Genomic DNA, 17822 nt, shown 5'->3' with positions numbered 1-17822 from the left:
GTTGGAGGGCGTTTGAAAACCTTGAAAAGCTCGGCAGCAGAGAGGCCACAGGGAAAGTTAAGAGTGATCAATACATCTGTTGATTGATTATTGCTTCTGAACTTTAGAAGCTAAAATAAACCTTGTCAACTATGCCACCAGAAATAGATGAGGTATTGAGAGGCTACCCTGAGCTTTCGACTAAAGACTTCAGGCTTCCTGAGGGACCAGTTGGGCGCTCACTGTGCAGCCCCTCCCCCCTTCTGGTAGCTGGGTGCACTTAAGGAAACCGCTGCATGAGACTTATACTTGTTTTAGGATTGCAAGTTCTTGGTCCTTCTCGCAGACATTTGTTCTGTGTGAAGAGAAGACCATCTTAAGACAGCCTTCACAAGGCCAGCTCCGCGGTAAAGACGTCCTCTGCCCATCCTGACGACCTTGGAATTCACATGGTGGAAGGCAAGAATCAGCTGCCACACATGCATTCAAGCGTGCATCGTCATCATCATTAGAAAATCTCTTACAGAGATCAAATACCACCACACAACTCAGAAGCTCCTGTTTGCATAGTATAAATATTTTCTCTGGGTTTGCTTAGTTTGAGGTACCTGGACTAAGTGTTCTGGAGCTAGGAACCCTATGGTTGGTTTTGCTCAAAGCTCTGTGAGTTCTGTTTGCCTCCTGGTCCATATTTCTCCACCAGAAGCTGTACTTTTTGGCTACGAGCACCATGAAACATTGCCCTACCAATAGCGGCCCATGAGCAAAGGCCTGAGACCGCTGAGTGATAACCATGAGTAAATTCTGGAGCCATCCTACAAAGAAACATCATTTATTCTCTTCTCTCAGATACCCACACACATACCCAGGGGAGCCAGCTACTGTGCTGTGTGTTTCTGTCTACATATGCTTTCGAACAGCTACTTGGAAAGTGTTCTTGAATGCTTATTGTGAAACTAACCGGAACAGCATGTCCTGGCTCGTTTCATTGTCAACTTGATATAAGTTAGAGCCATCTGAAAAAGAAAGGAACCTCAATTAAGAAAATCCCTCCATAAGATTCATCTCTCAGGCATTTTCTTAATTAATGATTGATGGGTAGGGCCCATCAATTAATTAATTAATGATTGGTGGGTGGTGCTATCCCTGGGCTAGTGGTCCTGATTTCTATAAGAAAGGCTGTGCAGGCCAGAGAAGCAAGCAGAAAAATCTCTCCATGGCCTCTGCATCAGCTCCTGCCTCCAGGTTTGTGCATGTTTGAGCTCTTGTTCTGACTTCCTTCAATGATGAACAGTGTTGTGGAGGGGTAAGCCAATGCACCCTCTCCTCCCCAACTTTGTTTGGTCATGGTGTTTCATCTCAGCAATAGTAACCCTAACTAAGGCACAGCCTTAGCCATTCCTACCCTTGGAGCATGGTTACAGTCATTGGCATAAATAAAGGATAATTTCTGATTTCCAAAGAGAAGACACTTTGCAAAGCGATGCTTGGATTTTCTAGTCTGTGTATGCTAAAATCTTTGCAAATTTCACCTCATATTTTTTGTTAGGTTTTTTTGAGTGACAGAAGTGGCCCAAAGGCAGACAAAACCCTTTCCCAGATGTTCTGACAACATGGTGAAGGGCGTGGGCGTGAAGTTACTATGTGAAGGTGTGAAGGTGGGAAGATGGTTGAGGGGCTGGTTCTGTTCTTATTTGATCCTGTTCTTGGTCCTTAGGCTGTGGAGTCTGGCCGACCATGCCTTGATTGCCCGCTGCAACATGGAAGAAGCAGTCCGTAGTGTCTCCTTCAGCCCGGACGGGTCTCAGTTGGCCCTGGGCATGAAGGATGGCTCTTTCATTGTTCTCCGAGTCAGGTACATTCCTTACTGAAAATGATACTCTGAGACGTTCCTTTATTAAAAGTTAAAGAGTAACCTAGTCATAAAATATGTCAGAGTGTTAGGAAATCCCTTACCTGAGATTCTGAAGTCCAGAGCACTGGAAATCCAGATGCCTTTGGTAAACTGTTTAGACATAGACCCTAACCCAGTGACTTGATGTGAAGTCTGTTAGAGTCTTCCGTCTCTTCTTAGAAATAATAGGGTGTATGATTTGTTGCAAAGAAATCCTGTTTTTCATGGAGGATGCTATCCCAGCCCATACTTTTAGAAGTTCCTTAACACATCACACACTGACCTTTGTGAGATCCATGAGATCCCAGGGACTTGAGACGGGAGGTTGTGAGTTTGGTAGTTAAGCCGAAAAAAGAAGCAGAAATTATAAAGCAGCACCCAACAACATTAAATTCTTATAAGTGAGCTCGAATCAAAGATTTCATGCATAGAATTGGTAGAGAACTGGGGTGTTTCCTGCTTGCTGGCATCCTGTATTGTTTACACTGGACAAGAACTGCCACTCCCCTGTGGAATTCTTCTGAATGAATTAGTTGTTCTCTTGGCTTACCCATTTTGTAATTACAGCAAAGAAGTACAGCTATAAAGAAAGGCTGCGTGTTTTATGTGGAGAAAATTCTGTACCATGTGGAGAGCTCTTAGCACAAGTCATTCCTCTGAATCCTCATTACCACTCACATATAACTTGTTACCAAATTAGTGGGCAATGTTTCCATTCACTGCTGATTGATTGATGATGAGGTAGTCAATCACCAAATTTCCTTTTAGACAGAATTCTCAAGTGCACACAAAGGAAAACCCGTGCAGTTATTTTATGTTATTATAGCACAGCAGAGCGCTGTAGTAAATGATAGTAGATGTAGGCCTGGTTATGTAGAAGCAAATCCTTGCTGCTGTTGGATGCACTCAGTCTGGTTTAGAGTTGATGAAGCCATCTTCATTGGCTCGGGCAACCTGAGTCATAATCCTGTCTCCTAGTTAGAGGGGGAAAGTAACCCCAGTGAGCTTTCAGACACAAGCCGAAATTAATCTTAACAGAACTTGGCTAGTTCTGTGCTCTAGGGAATGATCGTGCATCCAGGAATATATGGCAGCACAAATTGCACTGGGCTGGTTTTATAAAAAGATGAGACAAAGTCAGGAAGTGGTTCTGGATTTGGGAGGGATTTGGTTGGGAAAAGAGGGTGAATATAATCAAAATGCATTGTGCAAAACCTCAAAGAATTAAATTTAAAAAGAATTTGACCAAAAAAGATATCTAATGCTTTAGTGATTCAGCATATTCATTATGACCTTTCATGGTGAGATGAAGGGATTGCATAGATTGCATTTTGATTTTTTTTTCAAGACAGGGTTTCTCTGTAGCTTTGGAGCCTGTTCTGGAACTAGCTCTTGTAGCCCAGGCTGGCCTCAAACTCACAGACATCTGCCTGCCTCTGCCTCCTGATAGCATTTTGATATTTAAAGAGTAGTAATTGTCTTCTTTTAGACTCATTCCTTTAAAGTAACAATAAGCATAATAGTTTAGGTAGTGACAGGATCTCACAGGATTCATAGCCCTGTGTGGCCTGAAACTTGATATGTAGAAGCACTGGCCTCCAGCTCCCAGAGATCTGCTTGCCTCTGCCTTCCAAGGCTGGGATTAAAGGCATGTGCCGTCACATCTGCTCTCATTTATGTTTAAGACATAAACAGATAGCTTATTTTTACACCAATTTTTATATGTTTTGCCTTTCTGCATTGCATATTTTAAAGTGACTTTTAACTCTAATTTTTAGATAAAATTTTCAATATATAACTATATATATTATATATAACTAATATATATATATTATATATATATATAACTAATATATAGTTGAACATGAAAGCAAATACTCTTTGTGTTAAAGGCTTTTATTTTTACTCTGAGGGCACAAAATACTATTTTAAATGTTTGTTTTAATTTTTAAAAGCAGGATGTAATTTGTAAATATATCATGTAAATTGTAAATATATCATATCTTTCATGAAAATAAATCTTTTAGTCTATAGAATTTTTCTTTCTTGTGACACACCCCTTTCAAAACGCGACCTGGATTTTCTATTTCTCGATTTCCTGATTATCACTTTGCATTTTCTTCCTACAGAGATATGACAGAAGTGGTCCATATCAAAGATAGAAAAGAAGTCATTCACGAAATGAAATTTTCCCCAGATGGTTCTTACCTGGCGGTGGGTTCCAACGATGGCCCTGTGGATGTCTATGCTGTTGCCCAGCGGTATAAGAAAATAGGAGAATGTAACAAGTCGCTTAGCTTCATCACGCACATCGACTGGTCTCTGGACAGCAAATACCTGCAAACCAATGACGGTGCTGGGGAGCGACTCTTCTACAAAATGCCGTGTGAGTCCTAGGGAGATGCTCGCGAAGAGCAGGCTTGGAACCTCGTGAGGAAATGTAGGGGAATGTCCTATGACCTCAGGGTAAGGGATGTTCTCTACAAGATCCCTAGGTCATGGACCCTCAGAGGAAAGGTTAATGAGTTGGGTCACATTAAAAGTTTTTAAATATTAGGTAAGATTTAAAGATGAAGCATACGGTGTTGTTCACTGGGCACATCATAGGCAGAGCAGTGCTGGAGGTCACTTTAGACTGGCCGGAGCCTGTCAATGGCACTAACACTGCAGCGCTGGTTAAGAATGTGCACAGAAGTGTTTGCTGTGCCGGGGATTGCAGGAAACAAAACTGCGACAGAATTCCTAAGCAGCCGTCAGCATGAGGAAAGTCTAAGTGTGCAGTCTCAGGAGGCGATGCTGTGAGGAACTGGCCTGGCCAGCTTGTGTCAGTCTGGGTAGATCACAAAAGTATGCTGCTGAGCAAATAGACGCAAGACGGTCTGCGCAGTGTATGCTCACTCATACAAAGCTGTTAGGATGGTAAAACAAGTTCACGTATTTCCACCACTTACATCCTAGCATATGTTAGCAGGTGCATGGGCATGCTCAGCGTTCCACCCAGGGGATGGGTTACGTCTAAGGAAAGAAAAGGAAATGCGATTGGGGATGAGCGCCCAGTGGATTTGAAATGACTTTGTTCTTAAAATTCTGTTAGAAAGAAGCTGGTGAGATGACTCCGCAGGTAAAGGCTCTCGCCCTGCAAGCCTAGTAACCTGAGCTCAGTGCATGGAGCCAGCATAGAGTGGAAGGAGAGAATTGACTTTATCAAGTTGGCCCTCCCCACTACATCTAGGTTGAGTAAGGCATCCCTCCAAAAAGAATGGGTTCCAAAAAGCCAGTACAAGCAGTAGGAATAAATACTGGTCCCACTGCCAGTGGCCCCATAGTCTGCCCCAGCCACACAGCTGTCCCCCACATTCGGAGAGCCTAGTTTGGTCCTATGCTGGTTCCCTCCACTGTCAGACCTGAGTCGGTGAGCTCCTGTTAGCTCAAGTAAGCTGTTTCGGTAGGTGTCCCCATTATGGTCTTGACCTCTTTTCTCTTATTATTGTTCATCTCTCTCTCCGACTGGACGTTGGGAGCTCAGCCCAGTGCTCCACTGTGGATCTCTGTATCTGCTTCCATCAGTTGCTGGATGAAGGTTCTATGATGACAATTAAGATAGTCATCAATCTGACTACAGGGCAAGGCCAGTTCAGGCACCCTCTCCACAACTGCTTAGGATCTTAGCTGGGGTCATCCTTGTGGATTCCTAGGAATTTCTCTAGTCCCAGGTTTCTTGCGAGCCCCATAATGGCTCCCTCAATCAAGATATCTTCCTCTCTGTCCTTACTCCATCAGGCCCATCCTGTTCCCTCAAGTTCTCCTCCCGCCTCTCCTTCTGCCCTCCCCTTCTGCCCTCCCTTCCTCCACCCACCCCCATGCTCCTAATTTTCTCAGGAGATATTGACTATTTCTCCTTCCCAGGGGAATCATATGTGTTTCTCTTAGGGTTCTCCTTGTTACCCCATTTCTGGGGCCATGTACTGGAGGCTCATTATCTTTTGCTTTATATCTAATATCAACTTATGAGTGAGTACACACCGTGCTCGTCTTTCTGGGTCTGGGTTACCTCACTCAGGTTTTTTTTTTTCTAGCTCCATCCATTTGCATGCAAATATCAAGATGATATTGTTTTTTTACTGCTGAGTAGAACTCCATTGTGTAAATGCACAACATTTTCTTTATCCATTCTTCAGTTGAGGGGCATCTGGGTTGTTTCCAGGTTCTGGCTATTATGAATAATGCTGCTATGAACATAGTTGAACAAATATCCTTATAGTATGATTGAGCATCCTTTGGGTATATGCCCAAGAGTGATATTGCTAGGTCTTGAGGTAGACTGATTCCCAGTTTTCTGAGATACCACCATACTGATTTCCAAAGTGGCTGTACAAGTTTGCACTCCCACCAGCAGTGGAAGAGTGTTCCCTTTACTCTGCATCCTCTCCAGCATAAGTTATCATTGATGGTTTTGATTTTAGCCATTCTGACTGGTGTAAGATGGTATCTCAGAGTTGTTTTTATTTACATTTCCCTGATGGCTAAGGATGTTGAACATTTCCTTAAGTGTCTTTTGGCCATTTGAGATTCTTCTGTTGAGAATTCTCTGTTTAGATATATACCCCTTTTTAAATTGGATTATTTGGTATTTTGATATCTAATTTCTTGAGTTCTTTATATATTTTGGAGATCAGTCCTCTGTCTAATGTGGGATTTGTGAATATCTTTTCTCATTTAGTAGGCTGCCTTTTTGTCTTATTGACTGTGTCCTTTGCTTTATAGAAGCTTCTCAGTTTCAGAAGGTCCTGCTCTCAGGGTCTGTGTTACTAGTGTTATATTTAGGAAGTGGTCTCCTGTGCCCATCTCTTGAAAGCTACTTTTCACTCTCTCTTCTATGAGGTTCATTGTGGCTGGATTTATATTGAGGTCTTTGATCCATTTGAACTTGATTTTTGTGCATAGGAATAGATATGGGTCTATTTACATTCCTCTTCATGTTGACATCCAGTTATGCCAGCACCATTTGTTGAAAATGTTTTCTTTTTTTCACTGTCTAATTTTACCTTTTTTGCCAAATATCAGGTGTTCATAGATGTATAGATTAATATCTGGGTTTTTGATTTGATTCCATTGGTCCACCTGTCTGTTTTTGTGCCAATACCAAGCTGTTTTCATTACTGTAGCTCTATAATAGAGCTTTAAGTCCTGGGGGTTTTTTTCCATATGAAGTTGAATATTGTTCAAAACAATTTTTAAACCAAAAACAACACTCAGCATTTGGCTAAATATCAAACCAGATACATTCTATCCTTGCAGAGGCACACATTCTCAGGAACAATGAAATTGTTCAAAACTTAACAAAACATATTTCCAGAAATAGGGGTGATTTGCCATAAGCTGCTAGCATACAGTTAGCTTGTGTTTCTTTAACTGCCCGTTAGCTCTTATGGCCTCCGATCCTGTTAGCACTGAACCAGAAGGGTTTCCCAGAGTCTGGAGTGACAGCAGGTGTTTCCAGAGAAAACCTGAGAAGCCTAACTTTAGCAGCAAGTGTGTGAGAAAGTGAGTGGTATTTCTGGGAATGATGACATCTGACCCATACGTGGCTGCCAAAGTAGAAACAAAAAATGCTAAGAGAATCAGTACGAGAGAGAAGAGCGTGCAGGCTGTGACGTCATGCCGTATTCTGTGCCGTCCCGAAGTCCAATGGCCCTTGCCGAGTGAAAGGCGGTCTCCATGGCTCTTGCCTCTTAGAGACCTGTAGGCCTGTTGGACAAGCACTCACGCTGAACTGAAACTAGGCCACACAGCTCCCATCAACCTTTGAATGCCCGAAGTATTATCTCATGTTTATTTTAATGTTTACAAACTAGTTATAAATCTTAAGTATTTTATATTCCCTTTCAAAAGTTAAAACTTTTCATTCCTAGAGGGTTTCTCTCTTCCTGTCACATACTTTAAGCATGTGACCATTGGGCAAACGAATTTCGGCCAGGATCCAAAGGACTAAGATGGTCTGCTGAGCCTTTAAAAAGGACAGCCACAGAGAACTAGGTATCTCCTAGGTCAGGTTAGAGCCTTTCGACGAGGTCCGGCCCTGAAGAACTGCGTGCCCTGTGGTCTAGCCATCACAACCAGATTGGCTGCTAAAACACAGCTTTTTAAAATCCACTGGGCACATTTTTTTATTTGTGTCCACCTTGCAACTTTTATATAAGAGATTCACCTGCCTTGAGTTATAGCAATTTAGTGACATTTGGTGTGTAAGACTAAAATGCCACTTATAAAGAGGTCTAAATTATACTCTTTAATGGTTTTTTTAAAGGAACAAGTAAAGAAATTGTAACATGAATCTTAACCTCCAACAATTATATTTTCTCTTGAAATTTTCATTGAAACATTATTTACCTGGGAAGCTGAGGCAGTTTGGGGTCTGTTTTGGCAGCGTCTACCGAGGCTCTGTCACAAAACAAAAACTGTTAACAGGGAGAAGGTGTAAGTTAGGGGTAGAGCACGTGCCCCGAAGGCATGGGGGCTACTACTTCATCCTTAGCTTTTCCATATGAGAGCGTCTGCAACACCTTTGTCATCTGTAATAAAGTGCCGTCCTGCTCAGCAATGACGCTCCAGCTCACTTTGTCATTCTGCTGGGAGCGCTCGGCTTATTCCCATGTGGTGCATGGTCAGATTGCCTCCTCTTCTGAGTCTCTTTTGCAGCCCTCGAGCAGGAGCAGGTCACGGACAATACTCCAACTCCTTCTCGGAGTCTGTGTTCACTCGAGTGCCATCTTTTAGAATAGTCATGCAGTGACACAGTCTAGGCCACTTTGAAAAGGTGTCTGCTCTTCAGCTCTCTATTTGAGGATATATGCTTATTTTAATAGGGTAAGCGTCAGGGTATATGCTTAATTATATTGATTTTGAATTTTAAAATGATATCTGTTGAATATCCCACACATTTGCTTTTGTGGCTTGCTGGTTTGTTTTGGGGAGTGTGTGTGTATGTATCTGTGTGTGTGTATGTGTGTCTGTGTGTGTTTCTGTGTCTGTGTGTGTGGGTATCTGTGTGTGTGTGCATATGTGTCTGTATCTGTGTGTGTGTATTTCTGTGTGTGTGTCTGTGTGTATGTGTGTATGTATGTGTGTATCTCTGTGTGTGTCTGTATGTGTGTATGTCTGTGTATGTGTGTGGGTATCTGTGTGTGTGTGTGTGTGCATATGTATCTGTGTCTGTGTGTGTATATTTCTGTGTGTGTGCCTGTATGTGTGTGTCTGTGTGTCTGTGTATATGTGTGTGTCTGTGTGTCTGTGTATATGTGTGTGTCTGTGTGTATCTCTGTGTGTGTCTCTGTGTGTGTCTGTATGTTTGTGTGTGTCTGTGTATATGTGTGTATATGTGTGTATCTCTGTGTGTGTGTCTCTGTGTGTGTCTGTATGTTTGTATGTTTGTGTGTGTCTGTGTCTGTGTCTGTGTCTGTGTGTGTGCGTGCCATCTGTGGATCTCACTAATCTCTTGGCAGAAATGGAAACTGAGCCCTGTGTCAGGGAGCAGACCCACAGCGGCTGTTAGATACAGTTCCCACAACCAACTACACTTAGTTACCATAATTCTGTGGATTCAGTGACCAGGAGTACAATAATAAAAATCCATCTTAAAATGTGTAGAGCCTGAATTTTTGTTTAAAACAGAAATCACTTGTAGGGCCTGGAGAGGTGGTTCAGTGGTGAGAAGTGCTTACTGATTCTCAGCACAGTGAGGTGGAGACAGCCTTATCCAGCCCTGCCGGGTCTGCTGCCTCGAGCTCCTATGTGCACCTGCATTTATGTGCAAATACCAATATGCAAACATACACTGTGCATATAATTTAAATCTAAAAAAAATATAAAAAGTTCAAAGACCTTTGGAGGCTGGTAAGCTGGCACTTGCTGCTGAGACTATGACCTGAATTCAGTCCCAGCGTGGTGGAAGGAGAGAAGCAAACCCTGCACGTTGTCATCTGTCCTCCAAGTGCACACACACCCCATGCACACCAGTCAATTAGAAAACACAGAAATCGATTAGTTTAAAAGATCACATGCAGTGATACTTAAACTCTGAAAACCAAAGTTCAGGACAAGCTTAGGCAAGGTTGTAAAGCCTTGTGAAATGTTGGAGACCTGGCATTGGTGACACGTAACTTAACACTGTCATTCAAAGATAAACCCACTGTCGGAGGTCTTGTCTCTTGGTAATTGAGGTCCAGAAAGTATTAGTAGTTTGAAACATTGCATTTAACACAATAGTCATTTCCTGGTCCCTTTATTTCTAAACTTTGAGCTGATTTTTTTTTTAAGTCCTTCCCTCTCCCACTAAAAAGGTAACTAACTGGGTGAAGAGATTCCAACTTTCAGTTCCTCTGATTTATATTTAATGGTGGGTTTAGTCTCTGCAAGAAAAGAAAAATGATTAAAATATGTTAGAATATGCTTCACATGTAAATATAACATCATATTGACTGTTTCAGCGGGCAAGCCTTTAACGAGTAAGGAAGAAATCAAAGGGATACCCTGGGCCTCCTGGACGTGTGTGAAAGGCCCTGAAGTGAGTGGAATTTGGCCCAAATACGCTGAGGTTATTGACATCAACTCGGTGGACGCCAATTATAACAGTTCAGTGTTGGTGTCTGGAGATGATTTTGGACTGGTCAAATTGTTCAAATTTCCTTGTCTGAAAAAAGGTAAGGTCAAAGAGATGCTTCACTGAGTAAAGACATTCTCTAGATTCTAAACACTGCATAGTTAGGTCTAGACGCTGTGTAGTTAGGTCTAGATGCTGCATAGTTAGGTCAAGATTCTGTGTAGTTAGGTCTAGACTCTGTGTAGTTAGATCTAGACACTGTGTGGTTAGGTCTAGATTCTATGTAGTTATATCTAGACACTGTGTAATTAGGTCTAAATGTTGTGTAGTTAGGTCTAGACGCTGTGTAGTTAGGTCTAAATGCTGCATAGTTAGGTCTAGATGCTGTTAGTTAGGTCTAGACTCTGTGTAGTTAGGTCTAGATGCTGCGTAATTAGGTCTAAATGCTGTGTAGTTAGGTCTAGATGCTGCGTAGTTAGGTATAGACACTGTGTAGTTAGGTCTAGACTCTGTAGTTAGGTCTAGGCACTGTATAGTTAGGTCTAGGAGCTGTGTAGTTAGGTCTAGAGGCTGTGTAGTTAAGTCTAGAAGCTGTGTAGTTAGGTCTAGGTGCTGTGTAGTTAGGTTTAGTCACTGTGAAGTTAGGTCTAGGTGCTGTGTAGTTAGGTCTAAGCGCTGTGTAGTTAGGTCTAGAAGCTGTATAGTTAGGTTTAGTCACTGTATAGTTAGGTCTAGAAGCTGTGTCGTTAGGTTTAGTCAATGTATAGTTAGGTCTAGGAGCTGTGTAGTTAGGACTACATGCTGTGTAATTAGGCAGTTTCCTTACCTTTTTCACCAGACACTTGATTTTCTCACCTACATTTATTCTTCACCTATTTTATATAGAATTGCTGTCCTATGTGAATTTGCAAACTTTAGTCAGAGTTTATTAAGAGTTAATGTGACTTCCAAGCCTGTGTTTCACATTTCCAAACAATCACATGTTATTTATGTTTATGGAAACAAATATTCATGAGTCATATTGGTTTTTTATTCCTTTAAAATAATATAATTTAACTTTTCATTCGTTTGTTGTTTTGTTTGCTTGTTTTCAAGACAGGGTTTCTCTGTGTAGCTCTGGCTGTGCTGGTACTCAGTCCGTATATCAGGCCAGCCTCCGTTCACAGACATTTGCCTGCTGTTACTTCCCGAGTGCTGGGTTTAAAGGTGTGCACCACCACCGCCTGGCTGTAACTTAACTTTTTGTGTGTCCACCTACTTGCACTTATACATATAAAGAGAAGCGTTTCTTCTCAGACATGGCTGATAAAAGTGACAGTTCTCCACTGTGGACTCCTTGTCGTCATCCCACTGCTATGGGCCACTTGTCAAAGGACTAGTTTTACAAGATTTTTTTTTAGAGAGGAATCAGACTGAAAGCAACTGTCCTTGTACTCAGGTTTTGCCCTTCTAGGGGACCGTTTCACGCTTAGAAGACTGATGGGGTCACCTTGTCATGACCCTGTGCTTGCTTTGCAAACTTAGAGACAGCCCCTCCACAGACTCTCCTCCTCCACTGTGCCCTGAAAGCTGGATCTTAGGAGAGTTATCAGCGGGGGTGGGTTGCTGCCTGCAGACCGTCACCTGAATGCGTTTTTAAATTAAACAGGGAAGAGGATGACAAGTGTGATCAGAAAGTCATTTGCAGCTAGCTGACAGCTCTGGAGCAGTGACAATTGCAGTACAAAACCGAGCATAAAATGCATGGAGAAGCCACCGCAACTGGCACTAAACACAATGGCCGTCGGCTCAGAGTGCTTGACGCACAAAATGATTGCAGTGTGCCAAACTCAAGTCTACACCCCCCTGCCTAAGGGACCTTGTGGGTGATAGGGCATAACTTGTTTAAACTAGTGTGCGTTTGAGAGTAAGTTGGCTATGTGAGAAAGTGTCTGGGAATCAGACTTCAGGAAAATCACAGATGAAGTCACTTACTGGTGTCCACTGTCAGAATCCAAGGATAACGTGAACTCAGTAAGAGTCGCTGTCGTCTCTCTATCTCCAAACCTTACGGGTGGACTCAGGTCTTAGGAAGAGAGAAGAATCCATTTTCAGAGCTGGGGAGGTACTCTGAATAGTACTGTCAAAATTAGACACCCATGTATGAAAAATACCCCTGTGCGGAGGCCCACGGAGGGCCACTGAAGGAGTGAGGACAGAGAGACAGCTGGGAGACATATGGTAGAAGGGTGAACCCCTCCTCCGTTCTTTGCCAGGTCCACAGAGCAAACCAGATTCTTCCTTGCATGACACACAGTTTATAAAACGTGATTTTGCCCTGTGACCTTAGGCATTTTTTTCCCCAAAACTACTGGAGAAAAAGTTAATAAAAATATGTGGGAATCTTGGTAGGAATAAAAACTGATGAAACTTTACTCTTTACAAACGAGTGGACTATTGTCAAATGGTTCTGAGTGTTGAGCCTGCAGAAAGATAAACATGACCAGACACTGGTGACGATGAACAAATGCGGGGGCTGAGCAAGCTTTATAATTTTCTGTTTGAAGCAAGCAGACCTCACAGCCACGCAAATGTGACACAGTTGGAATTACGCTCCGAAGTTAGATGTTAATGACAAGTACTGAATTGATACTTTTACACAGCCTGAGTAATTTGTTTCTCATTGCGGTTGTTTTCAAATCCTTTAGAAAATGACAATTTTTCCTGATGCCGTGTAGATCACATCCTGTGTGTGACTGCCCCACCCTTGGGTCTCATGTGGTATGCGGTGACAAACTGCTGTAAATTGGGGAGCATGACCGGTCTCAGTCTCTGGAAGATTACTGTGATACTACGTGAGACAGGCTCTTAAGCATTCACCTGAGAGACGCTGTGGCTAGAATCGGAGCCAAAAGAGATGATCGGTTTAGATAAAGCCAACGGTTTTATTGCTAGACTGGATGTGGGAATAGAGGGAGCCAAAAAAGAACCATTGAGAATGTCTCCTGAGTTTCAGGCTTGAACAGTGAGGTAGGAGGAGGAGTGTTCTGAGAGACGGGAAAGCTGCTTCTTGTCTAGTGAAGTACAGGAGTGGCCAGGAGCCCTTCCATCTGTCTCATCCAGGTTTCGAGGTGCCCATTAGACAACCAAATAGCCATGACTCTTTCCTAGGTTAGCAATGAACACTTGGTCCTCATGGGCACATGGAAAGATGTGAGTTATGGTCAACAGAGAAGAGACGAGAGCTGATACTCAAGCCCTCCTTGGACAAATATCCAAAGGGAAGTCTCATCTAGTCTCTGCCTATCCCAAGGAAAGCTCTGGAACAGGATGGTATCTCCACTTACTGAACAAATATTTGTTAGGTACTATGTTAGAGTATGAAAATGCTCCAGTATATCAGCAGAGGTCCCTGCTGCCATGGAACTTTGGTTCTACTGAGTGGAGACAGTGGATAGGAACGACAGACAGGCATGTCTGGTGATAAGAAATGCTGTCAAGTAAAACAAAGGAGGTGATGGCAGAGAATGCTGGGCAGAGCATCATAGTGTCGTTGTTTCTACTAACGTGAGCAGAAAGGACTCAGTGCCGGGCCTTCATAGGCTCGGCACCTGCAGGGTGAGAGCCAGGCACTCAGATATCCCAGGAAAGAGCATCATGAAGAAAGAACATCACATACAAGACCTGGAGGCAGAGAACACTTTGGCACGCTTAAAAAGCTGCAAAGGGGCCAGTGTGCCTGGAGCAACGTAAGCAGGGGGGAGAAGGTAGAAAATGGGGTTGAAGCAGTAAGGGCTTATTATGAGTGACCTGGTTGCAGCCTACTGAGGCTGTATCAGTCACCAACAGTATCTCTACCTCCAAGTTTAGAAACTAACATGAGAAATGATCTCACCAGCTTTTGTGATAGTGGAGGGTGGGGTTCAGGTAGATAGAAGTGTGGGGGGTTAATAAGCATCCTGCTGGGTGGTTCTAGTTCAACTTCTCATTGAGTTGTAGTCATTTAGAGGCTAGGATGAGACTCACAGAGGTGGCTTCCAGCTGGAGACCCTCCAGAGACTGCTGGAGTGATCTTAGGACACGGCGTGGCCTCTTCCTTAATGTCACACACTTTCACTTTTGCTACTTGGATTTGAATCCTACTAATGTTTACTTGTTTGTTGTTGTTTTGTTTTATTTTTTCAAAGCAGGGTTTCTCTGTGTAACAGCCCTGGTCGCTCTGGATCTTGCTCTGAAGACCAAAATGACCTCGAACTCACAGAAAACCACCTGTCTCTGCCTCCTGAGTGCTGGGATTAAAGGCGTGTGCTGCCACCACCTGGCAAATTCTACTAAATTTTGTTTATATTTATTTTATTTATTCTTGGACATCTTCATAACCCACTGAAGAGACGAGTTAAGTGATCTATGTGGAGGGGAAAAGCTAGCCCCACATTTTAGGATCTTCACAGATGTAGGAGGGATATTTTGTTTATAGAGACTTGTCCGCTTTATCTTCTATTTAAATTAACAATGGGTAAGAGCTTAATTCTTGCATTTGCTTTTAGAAGGCTTGAAGCAGTAAACATTAGTTGGGGCAGATTTAACTGAGCCTTCAGCTGTAGAGTTTGGATTTGAAAGACACGACTTCAGATTAACGCAATGGAATCACAGCTCCGGGGCATTTGGTCATTGTTGTATGTGTAAGACCGGAAGTATGTTTCTGATGTATTAGAAAGGTTGTACTTGGTGTGGATAGGAATGTGATTGTTTCTTCACTAATTTTTTTTAAAAACATAATCTTAAAATACTGTTTCAGGAGCCAAATTTAGGAAGTATGTGGGCCACTCTGCACACGTCACGAACGTCCGCTGGTCCCATGATTTCCAATGGGTGCTAAGCACAGGAGGAGCGGATCACTCAGTTTTTCAGTGGAGGTTCATTCCAGAAGCAGTCAGCAATGGCATGCTGGAAACCACACCCCAGGGTAAACAACAGTCGTAACTTTTCAATGTCTTTATTTTTCGGTGATCCTGTTAAGGAATATTCCCAATATCTATTCTGGAGCTAAATATCTAAGGTGATTTCCAAAAATCCATTTATATAATAACTTTTTACTGAAAAAAAAAGCTTCTGAGAGGCCAGAGAGTTGGCTCAGCGGCTAGGAGCACTTGTTGCTCTTGCAGAGAACCAGGATTCAGTTTCTAACACCCACATGGTGGCTCACATCCCTATCTCCAGTTTCAGGGGATCCGACACCCTCTTCTGACCTCTACGGGTAGCAAGCATGCATGTAGTACACATACATACATGCAGGCAAAACACTCAAACACATAAAATAAATGTCAAACAAAAGGGAAAAACTTTGGAGTTTAGTATAGGTTAGTTAAGTAGTCTTCTTTGAAGGGTTTTGCTTATATGAAATTCAGCGTGACTAGAGGTTCACACTGAAGGAGTAAGATGACCTTTGAAGATAAGAAGAAAACATGTCAGCCTCTCAGGGAGACTGAAGCAGTGGGCCTGCTCAGTGTGTGAGGAAAGAGGCAACCTTAGATGTAGAGAAGGGATTCAGACATTGCTCTACAATGTGGGCCCAGATGATCCATGTCAGTGAGTGTATAGTCTTTTTATTTACACCCACTTGAGGTGTCCACAGAGATAGGCAGGCAACAGAATAAATAGCAATGCAGTTTGATGCAGTGTGATTCTGTAGGGACTTGACTGTGACCGTTTCTAATGCCAATATTTAAAGAGGATCTGGATGGTAGTAAGGTCTGGGAGTTTCCTTTAGCCCCACCTTTCTCTTTGGCAAATCCTACACTTTTTTTATTTTACAAAGTAAGATTGAAAATCTAGAAATCCTACTACCTAATTAAAAAGAAAAAAGGGAATCAGATGTGGTGGCACATGCCTTCAATGCCAGCAGCATGGGAGAAGTAGAGCTAGCTTCTGGAGTTCAAGGTCATCCCTGGGGCTAGCCTCTGGAGTTCAGAGCCATCCTTGGGGCTAGCCTCTGGAGTTCAAGGTCATCCCTGGGGCTAGCCTCTGGAGTTCAGGGTCATCCTTGGGGCTAGCCTCTGGAGTTCAGGGCTACCCTTGGGGCTAGCCTCTGGAGTTCAAGGTCATCCTTGGGGCTAGCCTCTGGAGTTCAGGGTCATCCTTGGGGCTAGCCTCTGGAGTTCAGGGTCATCGCTGGGGCTAGCCTCTGGAGTTCAAGGTCATCGCTGGGGCTAGCCTCTGGAGCTCAAGACATCCCTGACTGCTTAGCAGGCTCCAGGCCTGTGTTAAGCGAAAGCTATGAGAGAGTCTTTACTTTTCTTTGCTGGGGGGAAGCTACTTGAAATGTCCTTTCAATTGTTAGCATCTCAGCATTTTCCTTGCCTCTAATGGGTTCTGTCTCTGCAGAAGGTGGCACCGATTCCTACAGTGAAGAATCTGATTCGGATTTGTCTGATGTACCAGAACTGGACTCTGATATCGAGCAGGAAGCTCAGATCAATTATGATCGTCAGGTCAGTAAGAAAGCACAGAAGCCTGGAGCTGGTTTGATTTTCACATTGCACTGAAAAAGGATGGAACTTAGGCAGAAGAAAAATGTCCATGCCTTGCCTTTGAGTGCAGATTAACAATAACGCATTTATCAGACCATTAAATATTGAGTGAAAGGCTAGAGAGGCACTCAGTGGTTAGAGCACTGGCTGTTCTTCCACTGGACCTGGGTTCAGTTCCCAGCACCTACATAGTGATTCACAGTCATCTGTAGCTCCAGTTCCAGGTGGTCCAGGGTCCTCTCCGGTCTCTGGGCACCAGGCACGCAAGTGGTGCACACACATGCATGCTGGCCAAACACTTTCACACATTCAATTCATTTCTTTATTAAGTGGAAGGGAGTTGCTAAGTTTTCACGCTCAATGCTGAGCATTTGGACTTTTTGATTCTCTGTCAGATAAAGCTTTATTATACGCCTACCTATATAACGACTATTTTGCAAAGAAAGATAAATTTGTGAAGTACAAGTTTTTCTCATTTCCTTAAATCATAAAAGAGAACAATTTTAAGGTGGGGACTCTCTAAGAATGGTGGCCTATGTGTGAGCTGTTATCCTCATTTCTTGTTCAACTTAGCCATTGCCTGTTTATGTAAAGAAAACCCAACTACAATGTGTATTCTCTCTCTAGTAAGAACCTACTTCTAGCACTAAATTTGATTAATCGCATCTAGTTCCCCCACAAAAGCTAACATCATTTTAGCAGAAATCAGGGACTGTTGAAGCAATCTGTGGAATCTTGACATAGTTCCACGTCATGGTTTTAGCTGCAGAGGTCCGATGTTCTCCCCTGGCATTTGTATAAGTAACATGTTTATAGGTGTGTGGTTTTAGAATATTATTTT

General features: G+C 42.9%; 1 protein-coding gene across 1 annotated transcript in view; it reads left to right on the top strand.

Moving 5' to 3' along the window:
* The window catches only part of Eml6 (EMAP like 6), a 252535-nt gene that overhangs the window by 143363 nt on the left and 91350 nt on the right, over positions 1 to 17822 (top strand). Inside the window, exons 9-13 of the mRNA XM_087909226.1 lie at positions 1697 to 1834; positions 4003 to 4259; positions 10360 to 10572; positions 15250 to 15417; positions 16836 to 16942. Of these exons, the coding sequence (XP_087765352.1) occupies positions 1697 to 1834; positions 4003 to 4259; positions 10360 to 10572; positions 15250 to 15417; positions 16836 to 16942 (883 nt within the window). The remainder of the gene's footprint in view (positions 1 to 1696; positions 1835 to 4002; positions 4260 to 10359; positions 10573 to 15249; positions 15418 to 16835; positions 16943 to 17822) is intronic.

Source organism: Myodes glareolus, chromosome 8, assembly GCF_982192425.1.
Source record: "Myodes glareolus chromosome 8, mMyoGla1.1, whole genome shotgun sequence".
In the NCBI taxonomy this organism is placed as follows: Eukaryota; Metazoa; Chordata; class Mammalia; order Rodentia; family Cricetidae; genus Myodes; species Myodes glareolus.
This window is presented reverse-complemented; position numbering and strand designations above follow the sequence as displayed.